Source organism: Barbatula barbatula (genome assembly GCF_947034865.1).
Source record: "Barbatula barbatula genome assembly, chromosome: 14".
Taxonomy (NCBI): Eukaryota; Metazoa; Chordata; class Actinopteri; order Cypriniformes; family Nemacheilidae; genus Barbatula; species Barbatula barbatula.
The window spans coordinates 21,021,585-21,045,765 of NC_136777.1; the positions used below are offsets into that span (position 1 = coordinate 21,021,585).

General features: G+C 38.1%; 1 protein-coding gene across 1 annotated transcript in view; it reads left to right on the top strand.

The window, feature by feature from the left end:
• Positions 1–24,098, top strand: part of prkceb (protein kinase C, epsilon b) — a 66,810-nt gene extending 42,712 nt beyond the window's left edge. The window contains exons 11-15 of the mRNA XM_079473198.1: positions 8,490–8,644; positions 17,839–17,977; positions 18,505–18,693; positions 20,289–20,435; positions 21,972–24,098. Coding sequence (XP_079329324.1) covers positions 8,490–8,644; positions 17,839–17,977; positions 18,505–18,693; positions 20,289–20,435; positions 21,972–22,118 — 777 coding nt within the window. The 3' untranslated portion in view covers positions 22,119–24,098. The remainder of the gene's footprint in view (positions 1–8,489; positions 8,645–17,838; positions 17,978–18,504; positions 18,694–20,288; positions 20,436–21,971) is intronic.
• Positions 24,099–24,181: the final 83 nt, after the last annotated feature.

A 24,181-nucleotide genomic window follows, 5' to 3' on the forward strand; every position in this document is an offset into this window, starting at 1 on the left:
AAGTTTTCTTTGTTCCAGTTTGGTTAATTTACTCTCCCGACCGTCTTAATAAAGGTCATGGAATGACATCTTTATTTCTTTGGCTCATCTCCGCGGTTTGGCAGCGGGTTTGGACTGCTCCCAGATGTCTAAACATTTCTCTTGCTGCTCCATTAATGGCCGTCAGATTGTGGTCGCTGGCATTGCGACATCCGTGTACACAAACATACAGGTCTGGATTATGGCAGAAAATGAAAAAGACAGAACGCACACCATCAGCATAGATCCCATAGTTGGCGCATGTTAACAGATTAAATCCACCCTGAGTTTGTTTAACAAAATACATATGAGTGATGGATGAACTGGAGACATCGTGTTTGTTTTTATCTGTGATGTTTTATTTAATAATGACGAGGAATGTTTTGCAGAAGACTAGTAGCCCTGCAACTTTTCACTTGGATTCCTGGTCATTTTGTGCGGAGAGAGATTTGTCTCTTTTATGAAGACATCTGTTACCACATCATCACGGGATTTACAGAGTGATGAAAGAAGAGAGATAGTTTGAAAAGAATACAATTCTTGTGTAACAGCTGGTTTTTGTACATCATCTTCAACAAAATAGGCAGTTGAAATGTGTCATGTTAACCTTTAAAAAGCTTATCAGCAAAGAATACAGTTTTTTTCCGTTCGCATAACATTGTAACTATTCAGTGTGATTTTATTCATCATGAGCCATAAAATACAAAAGTATTTTATAATATCCATAAGTGCTGTTATTTAAACAGATTGGCATTTACATCCTTATTTTTTCTGTCTTTTTTCAAAATGACTCGTGGTAAATGTATAAAGAAATATAAAGAAATCCATAATGTTTATATATTAACCGAGTTGAAGTAAGTATACAGGATTATGCTTCTGCGTGAATGTGGAACATCTTATACCTCTTTTCCTACAGTGTTGACTTCTCCGGTACTCGCTTAGCCATGCTTTCCCGACATTCAGGTTTTTTTCATCACCCTTCTCTCAACGTATTAAGCTTTTCTCTGCATAAACATTCCTCAAAGAACCGTGTGTTCTCAAACACAGCTTTTTATATTTAACACGCTGACATGCACATACTGTAGTTGAAAAAGCACACAAATAGGGCAATTAAGATCATTATGATGGAGAGAGAGGCCGGGGTCTCAGAAGTTAAAGCTGTGTAAAGAGACATCCATCAGCCCTGTGTATTGTTCTCTTTTTATACAAGGAAAAGCGCTGCTGTACAGACGAGTGTCGTGAATGTCTGCTCAGAAATACTGACAAGTCCTTGGAAGGGAACGGCACCTGTTTAAAGTCATTGTTTACATATAGACATGTGCGTGTGTTTGAATTGAAATACACCATCACAGAGTGTACTGCACAGATCTATTAATTACATTTAACATTATTTTGCATATTTATGTCATATTTCAGATATCATGTCTGTCGTGAACGATGGATGAATTGATTTGAACTGCATTACTAAATCAAAAGACATGTTTTTATACTCATGAGTTATTTTTAATGTTATATAGATATTTATTTATTGATTGACAGCTTCGAGATTTGGATCGGAAAGAGCACGGTTTTTGAGAGAGAACCAGAAAGATCAGAGAAATCAACAATTCACTTTCACCTAAACGTCACGCATTAAAAAGAAAGAGATGTAGAGTTTTTTATTCAGAAATGTGACTCAAAAAAGAAGGAAGAGAAATCAAATAAAATAGTCAAGTTGCATTTTTTGACATTTTATTAGGTAACATCTTGAGATCTCACCCTGTGATGCTTTTTAAGCAATATTGAAGGAGTTCCCATATATCTTGGGCTCATTTTATTTCATTATTCAAAATTATTTATAAAAAAATATTTCTAGTAAATTAAATGTTAGTTTTGTAATAAAAGTTCGGACAATTATATTTGCGTCTTTATTTTGTCAATTAGATTTCTGACTAGTTTCAAAAATCTAATTAAGAGCTGTGTAAGGTCAAGAGAAACATATGCATACTGGCATTAGATAACTGGAATTTTTCCTATCACAACATGTTATTAAATAAAACTTAATATGAATTAAATGAATTTAGGTAGTAGGGTTGTCAAACGATTATTCACGATTAATCGCATCCAGATTCAAAGTTTTTGCTAACATAATATATGTCTGTGTACTGTGCATATACATTTTGCATTTATAAACACAAAAACTTAAACATACATGTATTTATTTTGGAAATATTTAGTTGTGTTTGTTTAAATTTACCAATAATTGAAATTGTAAATAAACTTTTATAAATGTTTGTATAGTATCTGTTGCATGTGTATGTTTTCAAAATGAATATACACAGAATTTATATATATATATATATATACATTTTTTATGTACACAAAAACTTTTATTCTGCATGCGATTAATCGTTTGACAGCCCTGGAAGGTAATGTAAATGTTGCATATTTAACACATTGAAGACATTTATTTAATCCGTTGCCTTGTTCAGACTTCTTTGCTTTCATTGAAGCATATAAAATCCTCTTCTAAACTTTTTAAAATCATGCTGGAATATAGCTTGGTACAACTTTGTGACACATACCAAATGCCAAGAAGAAAGTGTATTAACTTTGAAAGAAGATTGAAAACTAAAGCATTTTTACTAGTTGTCTTACACTTTTGGACCCCATTTTACTGCTTGACTTACACGGAAATACTTTATTCCTAAATCTTGGACTTAAGCATAAACTTTCTTGATTAATTTCCAGGGCCACACACACACAATACACTCTGTTCTGAAATGATAATTATTTCCTGTTGCTATCAGCTTCACAAACTCAAGCTAGAGCGGAGTGTGTTAATCTCACATTGAGAAACACTCATTACATACACCAGGATGAAAAATGAGGCCTGACTTCAGCCAACTAACACTGTTTCACTTCATCCCTTTACATGATGTACAGTTTTACAGTTCTTCTTAACAAAAGTACGGACTTTGCTCTTAGAATGCAGTACCCAGATGATACTATCTGCTTGTTGGGTCTTGGCGGTTATCCGTCGATCGAGTCCTTTTCTGTTGGACGGCGCGGGGACGCCAGTATCTGTACATTTCTAATTAGAGGCAGGAAATGTTTATTGGCATTTGATGGGGTGGGCCTTTGCTGTGACTCTGGGCACATTTTAAACAAACTATTTCAGCATCCTGTTTAAATTCGCTTTCATTGCAAAGGGACAAGGCGAGGCAGCCTGCCATACAATTGCATAAGATTTCGAACCCCTTTCCAAGACGGGATTTCAAATCTCCAATTTTCATATCACCAAATTGAGGCAGTTGCGTTGGACCAGTACTGGTTAAAAATATCACCCACTGATAAGCTTCAGGTTAGTCCAAGTATATCATTCCTTGTCGACATTTAGACTGATACATTTACATTTAGACTGATACATTTAATACATTTAGTTACACTAAATTAATCTGTAAAAAGTAACTGCTGTTTTCAAACAGGTTTCCAAAACTGTGGTTTTAGTATTTTGGAGCACCTTACCCCATCCCATCCCCTCCCTAAACCTAACCACGTCTCAACCATATGAAACACAACACACCAATAAAAGTACAGTTTCAGTTTTTTATTGCACAAACTAAGCAAAGACAATGTTAAAGTATTACAAACAACACGTGTCGCGGACCTTTTTGCACCACAGCCGTAAGATAACTTTATATGAAGATGCCGTGTCAGTGAATGCACAAAGTTCATTCAAAAAATAAACAGGAACATTAGCTAGATGCAGTCGATCAAGGGGCCAATACCATTTCACATTCAAAGCCAACGAAATGACCTGTTCCGTCGGTAAAACAACGGCAAAAGGGTTACACTGTGCGTCAAAAAGTGACGCTGATCGAGCATAATATGTGACGAGTCAGAAGTGAGAATGTGAATGCAATTCACAACCTAACAACTAGAGGCCATTCAATTTCATTCACTGGACCGACTTTTAAAGAAAGCGGAAAGTTTAAAGCGGAAAGTCAAATCTCAAATGTCACAAAAACAGCCTTTTTCCACTAAAGAAATGTTGGCAAGTTACGGAATATTCTATGTGTTGCTGACGTGGAGAAGCTTATTCATGCATTTATGACCTCAAGACTTGACTACTGTAATGCGCTACTTAGTGGTTGTCCTGCATCATTAATAAACAAAATCAGAATGCAGCTGCCAGAGTTCTAACCAGGTCCAGAAAATACGATCACATAACCCCAATGTTATCAACCCTTCACTGGCTTCCCATTAAGTATCGTATTGACTTTAAAGGTCTTTTAATCACTTATAAAGCCTTAAAGGGTTTAGCCCCTACCTCCCTAACAGAGCTTCTATCACACTACAACCCATTACGCTCTCTAAGATCTCAAAACGCAGGACTTTTGATAACACCTAGAATAACTAAATCACCAAAGGGGGTCGAGCTTTCTCATACGTAGCACCTAAACTCTGGAATAGCCTTCCTGATATTATTCCAGGATCAGACACACTCGCCCAATTTAAATCTAGATTAAAGACGCATCTTTTCAGCCAAGCATTCACTTAATGCAACATATGCTAAATAAACCACCAGGAGATGCTGACATTAGATATTATTTACTGGAATAATTTAATTTATTATATAAAACACCATGTAGCGTGTTTTACCCTTTTTTGGGGGTTTTATTTTTTCATTTTTTCCCCTGTAAAGCTGCTTTGGAACAATGCAAATTGTGAAAAGCGCTATATAAATAAAATTGAATTGAATTGAATTTACATTAATTTCAAGGTGAATTTGTCTAAGCGTTTTTTAACTGTTGACGTGTATCAACTAGCCTGTCTAAATACTCAAGATTGACTCTATAGTTTCTAAAGGAGAATTCACCTCAATGTAACGTCTCATAGTGCAAATAATCCCACAAGATGTTCTGTATATGCTTGAGTTACTTTAGCAAACAGGTTCTTCCTGATGGTTACCATCATGCAGCTATTGGAACAATGTGTGTGATCACAGTGATTTGTAAAACAGGGCAACATATTTCAGCGAGTCTGTACGTCTGCTGACAAGGACATGAGTCACATAGCTGGACCTGCAGTGTGGGTACGATCTATATCTTGATTCTATGCAACGATGTGCATGACCCACCGAAGATAATGAGTTGTGTTCTATTCTGCGGAAGAGGGCAACGGGTTCATGTTTTATAAGAACGGCTGTGCGTTTCTCACTGATCTGTGATCAGCAGGCATGTGTTGTCTACCACAGATTTTTGACTTCCCTTCACTTATATTCTTTTCGGAGGCATGGAATAGTCTTAACCTTGTGCACAGTTTTTTGGATTTTGTAATGTGTTAAAATGTATTTCCTTTAGAAGTGTTCTGCCTTTTATACTGTAGTATACTTAAAAAGTTCAAATCATTATTTTCTTAACTATTGTATTGTATTCTGTATTGAAACACTCTGGCATTGTTTCTGTGAATTGAAAATGACATTTGTTTCAAATTAGCATTTAAAAAATCATGGGTGATCTGAGTCTGAACTGACTTGTTCTTCAAGGTCATGTCAAATGTTTCCAAAATTGTTTCAGGGCTGTTCAGACTACAGACAATGATAATTTTAGAGAAAATCAGACACAACTACTATTATAAAGATGCAGAATTTTGACAGCTGATGAACGATAAAACATTGCCAAACAGTCTGAACTTCAGAATGTTGTTTTGTATTGTTGAGTGCGACATGGGTTTTATGTACCGTTTAAAGATGCTATCGGTTAAGAAGTGGTGACTTTATGGAGAACGTCTTAGTTACGGATGTAACCTCGGTTCCCTTATGGAGGGTAAAAGACATTGTGTAGAGACTGACAGAATGTGGTTTGACTTGAGAATTTATCATCTCAGATTATGCTTTGAAACGGCCAATGAATTTGCTGCACCGTGTCTCGATTTCCAGCGGAACGACAATGACCGGCCTATGCGCGTCAAAAGTGTGCATCCCCGCGAATCGTAACCATCCAGTGGTGTAGTAAGGCATAAATTTTTGTGATCAAAACTAGAGGCTCTTACTTTCGGCCGTACAGGCGGTGGCCTTGTTACTCCAAAGCCGAGGATCTAGGAAGCGCAATTTGCACTAGGAAACGCGCTATGGAGACCACCTCCTACCGCAGGTTCCAGAGGTCTGGTCTCAGGTGCAAGGCCGTGCCCCTTCCCCAAGGACAAAGCCGGCCCGAACTGTTCCCAACTGGAGTCGACATTCTCTGAGGAGCGTGACCTGTTGAAAGAGCACGTCGGCTGTCTGCTTGAGGTCGCTCAGGTTTAAAAAGGCCAGCAGGGACACCACCCACTTCAGACTCCGGAGGAGGAGGCGTCGGGCGAGTTGCAACATCTACCATGAATGTGAGCCACCTGGCAGATGACGTATGCTATGGCAGCTATGCTGTCTAGGTAACAGCATGTGCTTGCCCTGGATGAGAGGCAGGGGCCTCCTCATCGCAAGCCAAGCAGTCAGCAACTCCAGGTAATTAACTCCAGGTGGGGGCCCGCCCAGCACCCTGACACTGCCTGCCCATTGCACACTGCACCCGAGCCGAGCAGGGTGGCTCTCGTGAGGTGCGCTGTGACGGTAACAGAGTCTAGTTTCATACCAGGATAAGAGGTGCCGTTCGAGAGGAAGCAGAGGAGTTGCCGCCGTTCGCCTAGAAGGGAGGAGCAGGGAACGGGGGATTCGCTGACGGCTGCCCTCAGCTGGAGGAATCATCGCCGGCTGCCAGCGACAGTGTGTCCGGGGATCCAGACCAGGATGTTTTTCCCTCTCTTTCCTCTCTCGCCTGTGTCGCTCCTCATGCTTCTGTCTCCTCTTTCTCTCGTCTTGGCTGTCCCTACCCCCAGGTGCTGCAATCACTTGGACTGGCCCCGGAGGGGAGGAGAGCGCAGTGACCCCCCAGGCTGCCAGGGGCGATGGGGGTATGTGGCGAGCAGGGCGTGACGAGAGCCGTGAGGAAAAGGCGCAAGGCCGGTCACTTGAATGATAACGAGTGTCAGCTGTGTGTGCACCGGTCTCGCATCTGTCACCGAGGAGCTCCAGAAGCATAAGAGAGGAGCGACAACAGTGAAGTGCGAGAGATGACCAGGCCTTGACGTTATGTTGTGTTTTAGTGTGTTTGTATGGCCAGCAGTCAACCGTGAGGGAGCTTGTTTTATGTTCGCCGGTTCCCACCTCCTTCCTTCGTTTTATTGATCTTTGTTACACATACTTACAATATATGTTGCAATTCTGAACAACCTGGCAAGATATGCTTCACTTCTCCTTTCAGCCTTTAGAGAGATCAGTCGGATTTTAAAGAAAAGATGTTTGGCACTGAAAACTAAAACAACAGCAGGTCATCTGCATCCATGTGAACAGCAAGTTATCATCTTAAAGGACCAGTGTGTAGATTTTTGGAGGATCTATTGACAGGAATGCAAAATAATATCCATAACTGTCACGAATAAGGACAGAACCCAAGCGCAGGCAGATGAAGGGTTAAATAATAAACTTTTATTAATGTAAAACAAAATCCCACGATGGGGAAAAAACAGGACAAATCAAGAACTAAAACCAAAAACCTCCCTCAATGGCGACAAAACAAAACAAGGTCTTTAGAATAAAAAGTCCTCAGCAAACAGGAACAAGGTATCCGGAACACAAGGGAAGGCGAGGTAAACATACACTGGAGGAACAATGAACCAACAAGGGACAGAGAGAACTGGAGCTAAATAAAGGGAAACACTAACGAGGGATGATTACACAGGGAGAGTGATGGGCAGGTGACTTGGATTGAAACACTAAGGGGAAGATAACGGGAGGATTACACGAAACACTTAATCGGATTTAAACACTTAAACAATGCCATGCCCTTTCTCCACATAAAACACATGGGTCTGACATGATCCTGCAACAAGACTCGAAAACCAAGACGAGGAGAGGCAGAATCATTACACATAACTATGTGTTCAGATGTGTATAAAGCTAAAATAATGAAGTGTTGTGTTCTTATTAACTTAGAAGTAGTTATTTCTATCTTAATACACCACGGGTCCCCTTTCATGGAATGTTTTTGACATGTTGTATCTATAGTAACCCAGATGAACTGCTCTACAGAAAACATTTCGTAACGACATCTTAATCCTCTCTCAGCCTCCGTAGTGCTTTGAAAGGGAGGGGTGGAAAGAAATGAGCTGTCGGTTGCAATTAGCAAGGTCCCTTAATGTAAATGGCCCATTACTATATTTTGTGTATTTAGCGCTGTAGTTTTGTTGTAACAAATTTATTAAACATTGAATACATTTTACAGTAACATTTATTTATATGACTTTTATCCAAAGTGACTTACAAGTGCATCCAAGATATAATTTTTCATCATAATGTGTTCATCAAACTCACAACCATTGCATTTCCAACACAATAAGCAAAACTCATAAAAATAGCATGCGATGAACACATCTTTTATTTGTCTCTTCAGGACCGTTTATTCTTCATCATGGAATATGTCAACGGTGGAGACTTGATGTTCCAGATCCAACGTTCACGCAAATTCGATGAAGCTCGTTCCCGGTTTTACGCCGCCGAGGTGACATCAGCTCTCATGTTCCTGCACCAAAACGGGGTCATTTACAGGTAATACATTGTAGGTCAATTGCCCATTATAAAGCCTTAGTCGAAGAACACTCAGACAGTCCTATCTTAAACCTCAAATGTTATTTTCCCTTCTTGCTCTGTTTTTCTCACCGATAATTACAGCATCATTGTTAAATGATATCAAACACAACGCAAAAGAATATCATTATAGCCAAAATATCGCTGTACGCCCAAAATAGACAATCTAGCTTTATTCAGATTTTAGCCATCGTTGGAAAGAAACATCCGGTCCAAGTGTTTTCCCTCAGTTTAATCCACCATCCAGATCATTTATTTTCTCAGTCGGCTGTCACGCAACCCTACACAGATTAGGCCTTCAGCAAATCAAATAGAGTTTGCTTTACATGAGATGAGTTTTGTATCTTTAGTAACAGTTTTGCCTAGAGACAGGAGCACTTGTCTGCCTTGTTTACCTCAGGTTGTTTACTTTGATGAGCTATGTGCAATGATTTATTCGTTCCCAGACAGTTTGTTTTTACTCTCAATTGTGTGTCATTTACCACACACAACGGGCAGTGCTTTGGGGCTGGATGGGTGAACTTTTTCGGGATGGGTCTGATCCAGTGCTAGCTTCTGTTGAATGTGGAATCTGGCCTTACTGTCCAGAAATGTATTTATGAATTATTTACATACAACCGACTTCAAACATAATTTCAAAGGCTCGCTTGTAAATCTTTTTTGCACCAACGGGCTAAATGTTACACACCTACTCAATCTGTACTATTTTTTCAAAATGTGGAAAATGAGATGCATCCTAGGATGTTTTTTTAAACAATCCCATGTATAATGGGCTAACCTTTTTAAATAGTGTCTTCATCTTCCCTAAAATAATGGAATACAAATAAAATAAATTAAAATAAAATGTTGATAATCTGTATCAGTGGTTCTCAACCTTTTTTGGGCCAATAATTGTATAATTATTAATTTGATCATCAATCTCTGTCCAACTCAAGATGTCAAATGTACGTTTTCTGTTCATGAACGACTATGTTAGCTGTAAAGTTCTATAACACATTACCTTTAAAAACTTGGGAAAATTAAGTCCTCCAACATCCTACATGAGGTTGTCAAACTTGTCAGTTTGAGCACCCAGGAGAAACATTTATCGGTGCGATGCTTGTACAAACACATACATAATAGCAGCACATTTATACGTCTCTCTAATCTGAATGAAGCCTATACGGGACGAACTGCCATTTTGTGTTCACAGCTAGCAGTTTGCTCCCCCCCTTGCTGCTCCTGATGCAGATTGTAATCTTTTGCAGGTATCCTTGAATATTTGGTGTAAACGCTGATCTATATCTTTAATCCCTGTAATAATTTGCGATTAGTTTACTTCATTATTTTACCACACGGTAAATGTTTAGTTTTGTAAGCATCACACCGCTGACACATGCATTTTCAAGTTCAATCGAAAAGTGTAATTATACCGAAGACATGCAGAACGGATCTATAACACTGAGAGCACAAGTCATCGTGACCCCGTCTTCCTCTCACCCTTTCTGGTCCTCATTGAACCCGGTGACCTGTGAGTTTCCTCACCCACCCATTCTCAGCCTGGTTTTGAGCTCTTTTTGGTCATGGGCAGGAAGAAACTCATTTGGAGTTTAATGCGGTATTGAATTAAATCCACCCCGGTCTTCCTGAACCCAGACTTTCAGAGGCTGAAGGAAATAGGGGGTTTCTCATGAAAGTAGATGAGTAGGTCAAACAGAGGTCCGGCGCTTTCTATTACACTGAGATTATTCTTATTTACCCACAAATTAACAAAAAGGTTTGTTGTTCAATAATGAGACTTGTAAAATATGTCACATGTCAAAAACAAATCATAATTTAACCATGTGTTGAGCTTTTTTTGAGACACCTAGGATCTAAAACAAATTCTGTAAGCTGTTAAAATGAAAATTGAAAGTTTAATAAGTTCCAAATGATGACATTTTTGTATGGTTATTATGTGTCAATATTCTTTAATTAACTGCCAACCCCCACACACAGGATTGTGGGATATCGTCAAATTCTGTCATCATTTAGCCTTCTCACCAGAGCCATTCCTCCCTATACACAGACTATTTTTATAACTTGCGGATTAATACTTCATTTATTTGATAACTTTGACATAATAGGTCTCGGACATCATGTAGCGATGTGATGATGCATGTTTACATATGGCCATGGCTATAAAAGAGCTATCCGTCTGTAGCGCAAAAGAACATGAAGGGCATGTGTTTTTTTACTTTTTCAAAGTCTTATTTAGTTTTGCCAAATGACGCAAGGACAGATTTACAAATTCAGTATTTCTCCACTTTGGTTTGACATTGGACGTTCGATAGTCTGAATTTAGGGACCGTCTCCAAAGTTACATAGGCTACACATTAATATACATATTTCTAACGTCAATAGCGTTTAAAGGGAATGACACAAAACCAGCTGTACGGTGTTCATGTGGTTGTCAGCTATAATGCACACCACTGTAATCCACTGTATGTTTGCCCATGACAATATGTCATTTTTCTGTAATCATATTTAGAGACTTATTGATGTGTTTTCGTATGCTTAACATTCATGAGTAAACTATATTTATCATGTTTTGTTTTTGTTGATCACTCATTTGGTTAGTAAAAACACATCGCATTTGCGTGTTAACAGCTAGATGGTTCCAGAACCACGTGTTACTTTAGGTAAACAATTATAACAATTTTAATTTCTCATAGTTTACAGTTCCCTGTCATGTTTATCCATATTTAACCGTGACAAGGGCCCCCACAAAGGTTTGCTTAGGGTCCCCAGAAGTCTAGGGTCGGCTCTGCTTCTCACCCTCATTGTCATCTCAAACCTGTATGACTTTCTTAAGATATTCTGAAGAATGTTGTATCTGGCCCCGTTCACCTGCATTGGTTTTGTGTCCATACAATAGAAGTGAATGGGGTTCAGTGTTGTTCGGTCACCAGCACTCTTCAAAACATAATCTTTTGTGTTCTGCAGAATAAAGAACGTCACAAATGTTTAAAAAAAGGAGGACGAATAAATGATGAGAGAATTTTCATTTTTGGGCGAACTATCCCTGTGTTTTTTCTTGCATATCATATTATTTTTAGAAGGCCAAAAAAATAGCACCCTCACTCATAAATGTGAATAAATAATTTAATAAATTGTATTTAACTTTACTATATATTACTATATTTGCTCATATTGCTTGTAATTAGAATATAGTACGGTATTTTGACATTAATTCAATGGACGTATTAATTAAAAACTAAATAATGCAATGGTACTTGACCCACAAACCCACAAACAAGGGATACTATTTACTTTTTAGCTTGCTGCCTCTATATGTTGAATTTGTCAGGTTTTAAACACAACACAAAATTCAACGTTTGTTAATTGGAAAATAAACTTAAAACAACTCAACACAGAACATTTTTCTAAATGCTTGTGATCACAGTCGCCCTATTTCATTTCAGCATCTAAATTGTTCAGATTTGTTCATCGAGGATTGCTAGATTGCTCTGTTTGATGCTGTAATAGTCACATTGATAAACAGTTGCCAGATGACACTTGATGTACTGATTTATTCAGCGTCCAGTCAGTCAGAAGGTCTTCAATATGTCATGAGAGAAGTCATGTGTGGCACAAGCACATCAGTTGAACAGACGAGCGGCAGTTTTACTGATACAGGAAGTCATGCAATCCATGTCCAGGTTCTATTTAAGAACACAGGCGCTTGGAGCGCTGCCATGACATTCATTCATGTGTCTGTACCCACAGCCGTCTGACCCCTTGTTTACGGCTACAGCGCTAACATGATGTTTCTTTGGCAAGAAAGTGGAAAGTGGACAGGATGTGATTCAGACAATATGAATGGCTTATTGTGAGTTATAAGAATAACAGCGCACACACACATACACCCAACCTCCACTCATACAGTTCAGATTCATCTCAGGCGCCGATTGTGTTGATTACCTGATAATGGGAGCGCTGGACTACTGCACACTAGGGATAAGTGCTCTGTCCTTCCTCATGGTCACTTTAAGTGCAAAGCATGCTGGGAGATTGCTTGATTGATTGATTGGGCCTGTGCAATCTTGCTCTGACCTAACACAGGAACAAACAAGGGAAGCATAAATTGTACAGGTCCTCCATACTGGACAGATAGCAATCACAAGATAATGTGTTATCTTGGACACCAATGTCTCTCTGGAGACCTGAAGACTTTTGTGGCACAAGACACTGTGTCTGTGTTTAGAGGAGACGGGGGCTAGTTGTCACAAAAGCTAAAAATAAAATAAAAACCAAGAGACCGTTTTAAAAATGATTTTCAGTTCTTTTGGATTTAGTTATGTGTTTAAGGTAAAATTATCCTTTTATTTTGTGAACAACTAAGAATACTTCTTCCAAATTTCAAATAAACGTATTGTTTCTATTTGCATTTATTTGCAGAAAATAAAAACTGAAGTAACAGGTGAAAATAACAAAACAGATTCTCTGTATTTTTTCAGACCTCAAATACTGCAAAGAAAACAAGTTCATATTCACTTTTATGCAATACAACAGTACTATTTCTACATATATTTAGGAAAAGTTAAACATTTATTTTGTATGTCAGATTGCTGTTGGATGACTTGATGTCACTACTAAGTTTTGATTTTGTGGATTTTTTCTCATTTATGTCAGAAGTACAAAACTAAATTTACATTTTCAGCATTTTTGCAATTGCTGTCAGGTGAACACTGCTAAACAAGTTGTCACGTGTATTCATGTTGGATTGCTTGTATAACAATATTGATTATTTAAAAATCATCCAATATTTAGCAATTTTGCCCTAGAAGTCCTAGTAGTTGGCCATTAACCTGTACATTTACATTTAGTCATTTAGCAGACACTTTTATCCAAAGCGACTTACAAAGAGTACGGGGAGCAATAAGCGATATGTCATAAAAGAGCAATAGTACAATAGGTGCTAATAGTTGGACTTTAACAAATGTTACCCAATTTGGGTCTACATTCAATTATAATTTTCCAGGGCAATGGATGTTATGATGCTTAATCTGTATCACTTTTTTTAAACAAAGCGCATTTTAGAAACTTAAAAAAGCCCACCCTGAGAACTATTGAAGTGAATATTCATTCCACATGGGATCACTGGTTATCCACGTGGATTTTGTGGTGACCTCAGATGCCTCCCCTGGGATTATAATCAAGTCACAGAGGCGTTCCATCTGATATCATATAAAAGGACATAATTTCCAGCAGCCCTGCTATTGTGATGGTAAATAAAGATTCTTGATAATGTTCTCTTTGGTCTCGTCTGGTTTTGAATGGCATCCCTTGGCTTTGGGAAAGCCCTGCAATGTAGGCGGCTGGCAAAAGCTGCGTGTCAGAACATGGCCTGTGTTTTTTCTCCATGTGAACTTACGCAGCCTCTCTGTGACCTGACTTACATACCAGCACAACATACAAAACATTCTGGAACAAAATGTGCCGGCCAATATTCACCGCCCTATCTGAGCAAGACATGGTGGCGGTTTTGATGCAGTTTCATCCCGTTAAAGAGGACGTGTTTGAGCTTGACTTTCCTTAGATTTCCAGTGGCAGGTATATGGTTGTTTGTTCAGATTCAGTGCATCTATAAATAGATGAGGAGCAGGTGGCTTAGATGTTGCTCTTGTTGTTGTTTTTACATCTTATGTCGACCCGTGGCTCTTTTGGGATAATGCTTGCAGCGTGACATGGAACAATATTGTTGCCAGGATATGAAAGTTACAAAAGCGTTCGAGACTCAAGGGGGCTTATCAGGGAATATGCAAACTGCTGTTCCCATACCTTACACATGCATGTATTTGAGATCTGTTCGTCTGATCTACTGTATGTGTTCTGCCTGAACTTTCACCTAAATAGGAAACTTAAGGCCATAGGGGCTGTTCCCTTTTGTACAACATACTGTAGCCTATCTGTGTGTTCATCTCATGACTGAAATGCATTAGCCGAGAGCAAAGAAAACAATTCTCCTGTAATAAATAAATAAATACTTAATTTATGTAACTTGCAGTGATGTATGAGTACATTTTACTATTAATCTTATGTTTTATCAAATAGGGTTAAAATAATTCTGGGTGTGTAGGAAGGATTGATATCTTGATTATTTATATATGGTTTTCATTAGTGCTAATATCAGTAATGGGTTATAAATGTTTGATATTAACATTATATGAAATTATTTTATGAAATCCGCATGTTTTTTTGGGGTGTGTGGTAATGGAATAGCTTGTGTACAAAATCATGCTGATTTTGTTTCAGCACATTCAGGTTGCTGTGTATGTAATGGAAAACATCTCCTCAAGATTCACTGAAAACACAGGAAATGCTTTAAAGGTCTGCTCCCTCTTGCCATCTTTTTTTCTCTCTCGGTCGGTCATAATGTTCTTTAAAAATGTACTGTACCAAATAGAAAAAATGTAAATTACATCCTTGTATAACTCTTTGTGTTTATCTGTCAAGTTGTTATTGGTATAATATAAAAGATGTTATTGAATTTTCTTATACATGTTCTTTGTAAAGGTATCCTTATAAACTTTTTATAAACAGCTTTTGAAGGTCATTTGGCCTATAAAAAATGAAAACACTATGTTTTTTAAATTACAGTAGCAACAACATGAAACTTATCATGAATAATGTCTCGGTTTTGTATGTTCCCTGATGGGAACCGAGGGTACATACGTAACCGGGACATCCCCTTTCTGTCGGTCTCTCAACGTTGTGTCAAGACTGACAGAATGGGGACCCTGTCAAAAACGCCACTGTGATGCGGCGTGTCACGGTTTCCAGGGGAACGACACTGACCAGCCTAGGCAGTGGTGCAGTAAGACATACATTTGTGTGACCACGACGAGAGGTTCTTACTACCAGCCGTACAGGAGGTGGCCTTGCTACTCTAGAGGCGAGTAGGCCGCCCGACACTATAAGGAGCACTGAGAAGTGCTACCCCCTCGCCTGAGGGGGGGGAAGCTATGGAGACCACATCTGCCGAAGGGAGTTAATATATGGAAAACCTTCACGGCTACTTCCAAATATACAACAATAATAAGTGTGAACCTCTTTTGGCATGCTGGAATATTCTGTGAACTACAGAACATGTGGGCAGAACACTTACTGTACATTCTGTCTCTCTACAAAACCTACAGAAATTATACTTTATTAGTTAGTTCTGTAGAATTGGAATTTTGCATTGACAAAAAGACATAATCTAAATCATCTTTATACGGTAGGCTAGCTATAAATATCTTCAAGCTTATGATATTCATGTTTTTGTTACTCAGCCAGTGCTCGTGGGTTTAGTAAATCTGCAGCCTAGTAAATTTAGACCCATAAATTTACTTTGTCCCAATTACAACATAAAAAAGCATATGTGATTCATATTTATGGTCAATATGATTAAATTGATATGCATTTATGAAAAAATACATTTTCCTTTTTTTGTGAAAAAGAAAAAATCTTTTGGATGGGTAACGAAATGCAACTAATTTATTTATAAAAACATAAATGTCTGAGGTTAAAAAAGCAATTCATTCCAAACATATTGAAACACTGAAATTGGCACCCACAGACCCACTCAAGGGATAAGTTGATTTATTTTTTCTCAATGTAGATTACATTTATCTGGATATCTAGATCTATTATCTGGATTACAGCTGTTAAACAACTTTATGCGGCATATTCTGGGATGCTTTTCAACAAATACCAAAAGAGTTCTTAACTGCCTTTAGTTCACCGTCCCACTCGTTTCATAACCTTATTACATTTTAGTGTCTTTTAATGTTTCATGTTTTCATCACAAAATGTGCATTATTTATATTTGTTTACAATCATTTCAACTCATTTACCTAATTAAGAAAAATTCATTCAGGTTGCACAGTCAGGCACAGTTCATCTATCAAAAGTGAAACATTTGGGAAGTGGGTCTCTCGCCGCACATATTACCAACATTCATTACCAGCCATTTTTACACGCCTGCATTTGAAGAGCGATTAAACATATTCGTTGAGGAAAGACAGTGGTGAAAGAACCCACTCACGCCAACTTTTCAGACAAACAGAAACGTGTCCTGCTGAAAGAGAACAGTTGTGTAAGGCGTCTGAAGCGCCCCTCCCTTCTCAGTGAGGATGGCTTTTATAAAAACACCTTTGGCTGAATGACATCCTGAAGTGATGTTGACATTCTTGTTGCAATCAACCATCAAACCCCAATCCAACTGGTTTCATCCATCTTCTTGTTGTCTTTCATCAGTAGGACCTTATCACCCCCCTCTCTCTCCCTCCCTCTCCCTTTATTTTCTCTCTCTCTCTCTCTCTTTCTTGCGCTGGACAGATTCACACAGACAGACCCACTGTGCACGGATACACGCTGTGTACTGCATACTGTAGTGTAGTCTTACAGTATATACCCCAACTGCGTACGCCTTCGGAAACATGCAGTAACATGTTTATTATATTCTATATGTATTGAATACAATTTACCAATATCATTAGTATTATTAATGTAATTACGAAAATACACTTCTCTTAAGCTCAAAGAATTGAATACAATGACTTACTATGTCACCATTTTTTCTCTTCAAATTAATAGTTCACTCAGTCATGAGAATTTTGGCATTTTTTTACTCTCATGACCACTCAAACCTCCATGACGTTCTTTCTTCCATGGAACACTAAACTTGAAGGATATCCCGAGAGCTGCTTTTAATATAATAAAAGTGAATAGGTACTGTCATAAAAGTGGTTTTGACAATTTGTGCTTATATACCAGGTCTCCTTAGCTGTGTGAAAAACAGACTTTATTATAACTCTTCATTCACTTAAATCTGTGTCTACTTGTTGCTTCTATAAGACGACAGTATGCATGGAATGTAGACAAACAATTCTTATTAAATAAATCTTCTATAATATAATACAATACACTGTGCAGAATGATTCCGTGCTTCATATCTCACAGATATACAGTGCATGATTCTTTTGATAGGCTATTTCTACGGCCTTTGTAAGGCTTAACAGCTTCACTATTCATTGTAATTGTGTGGACGATCCCATTTGTGCATTTTCCTGACGGTTCATTGAAAAGGTGAATCATTTCAGTCAGGGTTTATTGATTCATGGATTTGTTTGCTTTTGCCTTCTTCACAGGGATTTGAAACTAGACAACATTTTGCTGGATGCAGAGGGTCACTGTAAGCTGGCAGATTTTGGCATGTGCAAGGAGGGAATTCTGGACGGCATCACAACCACAACGTTCTGTGGCACGCCAGATTACATTGCCCCAGAGGTCCGGTATTTCACACTCTCCAAAACACAAATGTTCAATCAACATGTGATATTTTCATACTTCTCTTCAAGTTTAGTTTTTATTTTTGCGTAATTTTCCTTTTGGAGTTTCAATTTTGTTTTACTATTTACTATTGGAAGGCCAATATAGCTTTTTAAGGGTAGCCTAATTCCAATACCTATACTGTAAATGTGAATAGCTGACGGCCTGTTAAATGCATAATGTTTTGAAGTCAAACATTTCTTTGTGTACTTTTAAAACAATTTATGCATTTATGACTTAATTTATGCATAAATGTGATTTGATAACTCTTATCAAACACAAATTAAAAATGAGCAAAATGATTTGTTTATTATTTGTTTATTTGTTACATAATACCAATATGTTACACTTTGCATTAATAGTTACAACAAAATGTTTTAATGAATGTTCACATTAACCTGAACCTAAGATTTAAAACATGTAAGTACATGTTAGCTGTAATGCATTAACAAAAACAAATATATGTTCTTCTCTGTGGTGTGCAGATCTTGCAAGAGCTGGAGTACGGCCCGTCAGTGGACTGGTGGGCTCTAGGTGTGCTCATGTACGAGATGATGGCCGGTCAGCCTCCATTTGAAGCAGATAATGAAGACGACCTCTTTGAGTCTATTCTCCACGATGACGTCCTTTATCCCGTTTGGCTCAGCAAAGATGCTGTCAGCATCCTCAAAGCGGTACATGTTCACATTTACTCATGTGGATGACTGGATCTTTAACCGTTACACCTGTTACTTTCTTCTCTTTCTCAATTCTGAATTCTGCATCTTCTCTGTTTCATCGTGAACATGTTGCGCCTTTCCCACTGATATCATCAAAGCTCTAAAAAAATCTTTTTTTAAAGTACAAGCGAAAATTACAACTCTTATTTTTTCATGAAGTATTGCAGCGTTCATAGTAAATAGCCCGTCAATGTGGGTCATTTTCTTCTTAAAATTCATGTTCCCTCATAAACTTCAGTAGAATCTCGAATGATGTCAATTAGATGGCTTGGGCGGAGCATCCGTTAACTCCTCCCCTTCAATTGTCAGACTGCAAAATGCAACAGCTGTCTTTATACATCCAATCAATTTGCAGCAAAAAGAACAGAAGCCACGCCCACTATTTTTCTCCTTTGAAATTCCATTTCACTCGGAAATGTGTCAGAATACGGAATTGAAAACGATCGTAACTTCCGTTTCACGGGGACTTAAATGGATTTTAATAACCAGTTTTCAGACAAACAGTTTCAACATTCTATAAGACCATCTGTGGTAGATATGGCCTCGAATTACAATATACATTATATTTTTGTCATTTATAATGTGTGTGCTGTTCATTGACTTCATTGAAAAAAATCTGATGCAAAAATGTGAGGCAAAAAAAAAGGCACCTACTCAAAATGTCCAGTGCTTTTCATAAAGAGGGAAAAAACAGCTCAGACATTCTTAACAATTTAGCTTTGAGAATAAAATGGCATGCTTATGACAGAAACTTTGATTTTGCTGTATTTCATCCTCTCACTTTACACCATAGAAAAGTTGTGATTAGTTCAGTGGTGAGAGAGAGAGAGAGAGAGAGAGCAAAGGAAAAAGAGAGCTTGACACTACTTGTGGGAAAAGAACAGATTGTTTGTGTTCCCTGCTGGATTTGTGGATTGTGTAATCTCAGAGGTCTGCCTTCGGGGTGAGAGGACCACCGGTTGGATCGGTCACATTTCTTTAACAGTACGAGCATGTTGCATACAGAGCGGTTATCCAGAACATTGCATTACTCACGAGTATTGTTGTTTTCTCCTATATTTTCACTTAAAAACTGGTCAATTGAATTGTATAGCCTATTCCCTGGATCCTGATGTTTGGTTAAGTACTTCCCTTTACGCTCTTAGTGTCCGGGCACATAAGTGTGTGTGTGTGGTTGTGTGTTGTTTACTGTGTTCTCCGTGTGTTCCCATTTTCCTTCACATGTCTAAGATTTACTTTGGCTGTCCCCTGCCCATTTGTAAAGCTTGGTGGGAAAGGCAGCTTGTTTGTCTTGGACAGCATCATGTCACTCTGCGATCCGTCTTACTGGCACTTTGGTCACATGACCGGGTCATCTCAGGTCCTGCTTCCACAGGATGCATTGATACATCACGCAGATCATCCTTGACCATCTCGAGTTAACATGCAGTAACAAACACAGTCCACATCATGATGATCCGCTGTCTGTTTCCACATGCCTTCCGTTGAATGTTACAGCACTACAGGGCCATGTATTTTGCATCACTAATTTCTTTTCTTTTTTTTTGTAGTTCATGACAAAGAGTCCCAGTAAGCGACTGGGTTGCGTTGTGTCTCAAGGACTTGAGGAAGCTATTAAAGTACATCCGTTCTTTAAAGAGATTGACTGGGTACAGCTGGAACAGAGGAAGATCAAGCCGCCTTTCAAACCACGCATTGTAAGTATAATGTGTGAAACAGGCCCCCTATGTCTTATTGAGGGGTCTTTTTTACACTCAAAAGTGGTATCAACCTTTGTATCAAGAGGCCACTCACAGTGCTTTAAACTTGTTCACGCAATATAATTGATGGTAAGCCCCTCCCCTCAAACGCAGATGAGCCAATGGCAGTTGAATATGAGTTGCATGGGGGACGGGAACTCGGACAACGTTAGGTTTCGGCGTCATGGAGAAACATTGTAAGATCCAAAGCTCAAAACTATGTGCCTGGGATGCTTGTAACACTAATTCCAGGTGTCCTGGGAGGATGAGGAATGGAATTTAATTCAATTCAATTTAATTTCCTAAACCCACACAAAAATGTGGGCGCAGTAACCCGATTCAACTCCAATCCCAGTGAAGACAAAAACGTTTATTTTCTTGTCGACATACCTTCACTATAAGTTATAGTTTCCATCTGCAGATGGTTAATGTCATCTTGTGCTTCAGTATCGTATCTCTGGCTAAAACCAGTTAAGTTAGGGAGTCCATGCTAATGTATAAACCTAAATAGCTAACTGTTCTCACAGCATGTACATTGTAGGTCATAAACGAAGGTCTACATTTCAGTGTCTCTCCATATTAAACTGGTTAAATGTAAATTAATTGAATTTTACCCTGCAGTACCTGAACAGTTGATCCTAGATGTTGTCATCTGCGATCGTGACGACTGGTACATGAGGCTTCTCCTGTTTGCATTGTGATGTGTTATTATATAAAAATTGGTTATCCACCATAAATATTTTAAATTTATTTATATATCCCTCCGTGGCATATTTAAGTCCCACTTGAATTCTCCTTGATGACAGAGTGTTTCCAAAATGTACCAAAACAGCTTCAGAAAGGGTTTCACACTGACAGATGCCATTGAAAGACTCCGGTTGCTTGTCCGAGTTAGCAACAGTAACTAAGGGGGCGTGGCTTACCGAAAGGTCAATTGAAGAATTGGGTCTCCTAAACTTGTACAGCCTCAGAAAAAATAAGATACAATTCCAAATTTTCATTTAATCAGCTTTTCTAGATGTATTTTGTCCATTCCGGTCCAGTGTCTGTTTGGTAAATTTCAACAAAATCAAACCTCAGGAGTGACATAAAGTCATCCAACAGCAATGTGAAAGACTGACAGCATGACAAGATACATGACAACTGTGATATATTTCAACAAAATATTTTTGAACTTTTCCTATCTACATGTAGAAATATTACTGTTGTATTGCTCAAAAGTGAATATGAACTAGTTCTTTGCAAATAGAAAGATTTTTTTATTTAGGGTGAAAATCCAAATCACCAATGGGTTGGATAATATACTGATTGCAAAAAAAAAGAAAAGTAATAGGCACATGTCAAAATAGATTGCTGACCCCCTGTCCTATAGATATGCATGTCAAGTATGTGAACTCATGGTTGTATGTGCCTGCACAAGCATGGGTTTTGTGCATTACTGCCCTAAAATGCCTTAATCACTCACAAGGTATTTTCTTCATTTTCCAACCACAGAAAACCAAAAGAGACGTCAACAATTTTGACCAGGACTTCACCCGCGAGGACCCGGTGCTCACGCCAGTAGAAAATGCCATTATCAAACAGATCAACCAGGAAGAGTTCAAAGGCTTCTCCTACTTTGGCGAAGAGACCCTGTCTTAAACCGTAAACCCTACGACCCCCGCGCAGTACTGAACGCCTTGAGTTCACTGCATTATCAAGAATATGATGCTTTAGTTTAAAAAAGAGAGTCAATATTTCCTGCTGAACCACTTGAAGACTGATGAGTAATCTTTATTTAAAGGGTGTACAACACTGAGCTTGTGAGTGATGTTGAGCCGTAAAGAAAGAGGTCATTTCACTCAAGTAGTTCGCTTGTTGGAAACCTTGGAGAAGGTCATTTAACTTTCCATTTCTTTGCCCAGAAATCCTCTTCTTGAAGTCTCCATGGACTCTGCACATATACTGTATGTCAGTTTGGAAATGCAAAAACCAAATGTAAAGAACCAATGATTGTATCGGAAATGATGATCGTGTCTTGGGAATATTAACACTCAACGCTGCGATCACCTGATGATCCATTTGCCAGTGATTGGAGGGTACTAGAAAGGTGATGCACAGACTAGGAACTCCTGTCATGTGACCACCTCACATTTCTTGAAATAGCAGTGTTGACGAACTCATGTTGTGTGTGGGTGTGTGTTTTATTAAATTACTGGATTGTCTTGTTGCTAGGATGTTACGTTTGTGGATTTCACTGCAACACAACAATACATATGAATAGGTGAGGGCTGTAGCCAATCACGTCTTTCGGATTGTTAGCCTGTGAACTTCTTGACTAATCATCTATTGCATGGTTATGCATATGATATTATTGTGTATTATTAGAAAATGTGCAATACTTTGTGTACGTGCCACAGTCTGGCATTTCAATTTTTTCTCTGGTTTGTCTGTCCGCTGCCAGTTGCTGATAGGCCAATTATAATTGTACACCTGGTTTGTTGGATTGTGAAACCTTGTGATATAAGGGTCCTTTATTTGAGTTCTTCTGCTGCACTTTTCTTTATACAATCTAGTTAGACTGGTGACCAAAATAAACTTCAGTGGCAAAATATTTAGAGGCAATTTAAACATTCTGAACAAGCAAAAAAAACATTATTGTGGAGAATTGCCTCCAAGTTTCTTTATGATTGATTATGAAGTGCTTGGTGTTGCATCTGTTTTTTATGACTGTTAGGGTTACAGGCTAATTAAAAGCATTTTATTGTTATTATACATTTTTTTTTACAAATATTTATTTTTTGTTTTTATTTCTGTAAATTTCATGTTATCTTCTCTTGCCAACACCATGCTTCGGTTGACGATTTCAAATGTATATTTGACAGTTCACAGTTTGTCTTCTGCTTGATTTCTGTCATTTGTGTCTTTATTTTCACTTTTCTTGTCTTCTTAAAGCATGTTTGGCCTTAAAGGATGTTTATTCACCCTCACATGTAATGGATGGAGTTCACTAACAGAAGCTTCTCTTGTGCATCTTCTGCCAAATACCTGTGCCCTGATGCACACTTCACAATGTAATTTCAGACTTAATGAGTGATGTGGACTTTTTTATTTTTATGGGATGGGTGGGCTTTCGATTTGTTTTTGGAATGACTTTACTTAGGAAACACATTGACAAGTTCAAGCTAAACAAATACAAACTCATGCCTGAAAAAGTACCTCACTGCTTAAACGTGAATCTGTGTATCTCAACGGACTACATACAATACATACGGAGGTACAGTGCATAATAATATAAGTTATATAAGTGTTTTATGTCACTGTAAGTATCATAGATGTGTATGTATTTGTTTTTTATCGTATTGTGCAGCTTCGTTTGTACAGTAAATCGTGTTTTTTATTTGACATCTTTGCCATCCATTACTGTTACATCATTGTGCTCATTTTACTGTGTGCCAAATTTACTGTACTCAAAGGATGTGAATGTGCATTGTTTGGTTTGTAACCTATTAAATAAGATGTCTAAAACAAAGCACTGTTTTAAACTGGTCTCAAAATTTCAGATTAGAGGCTATAAAGAAGTTACCCACTCAAATGTTTTTGTTTGTTTAAGAATAAAACTGTACTTGTACAGAATGCTACAAGAGTTGTGAATGATTATGTTCGTAATTATTTATTAATTTATTTATAATAAATAATAACTAGGAATGCATATGAGTAATGTT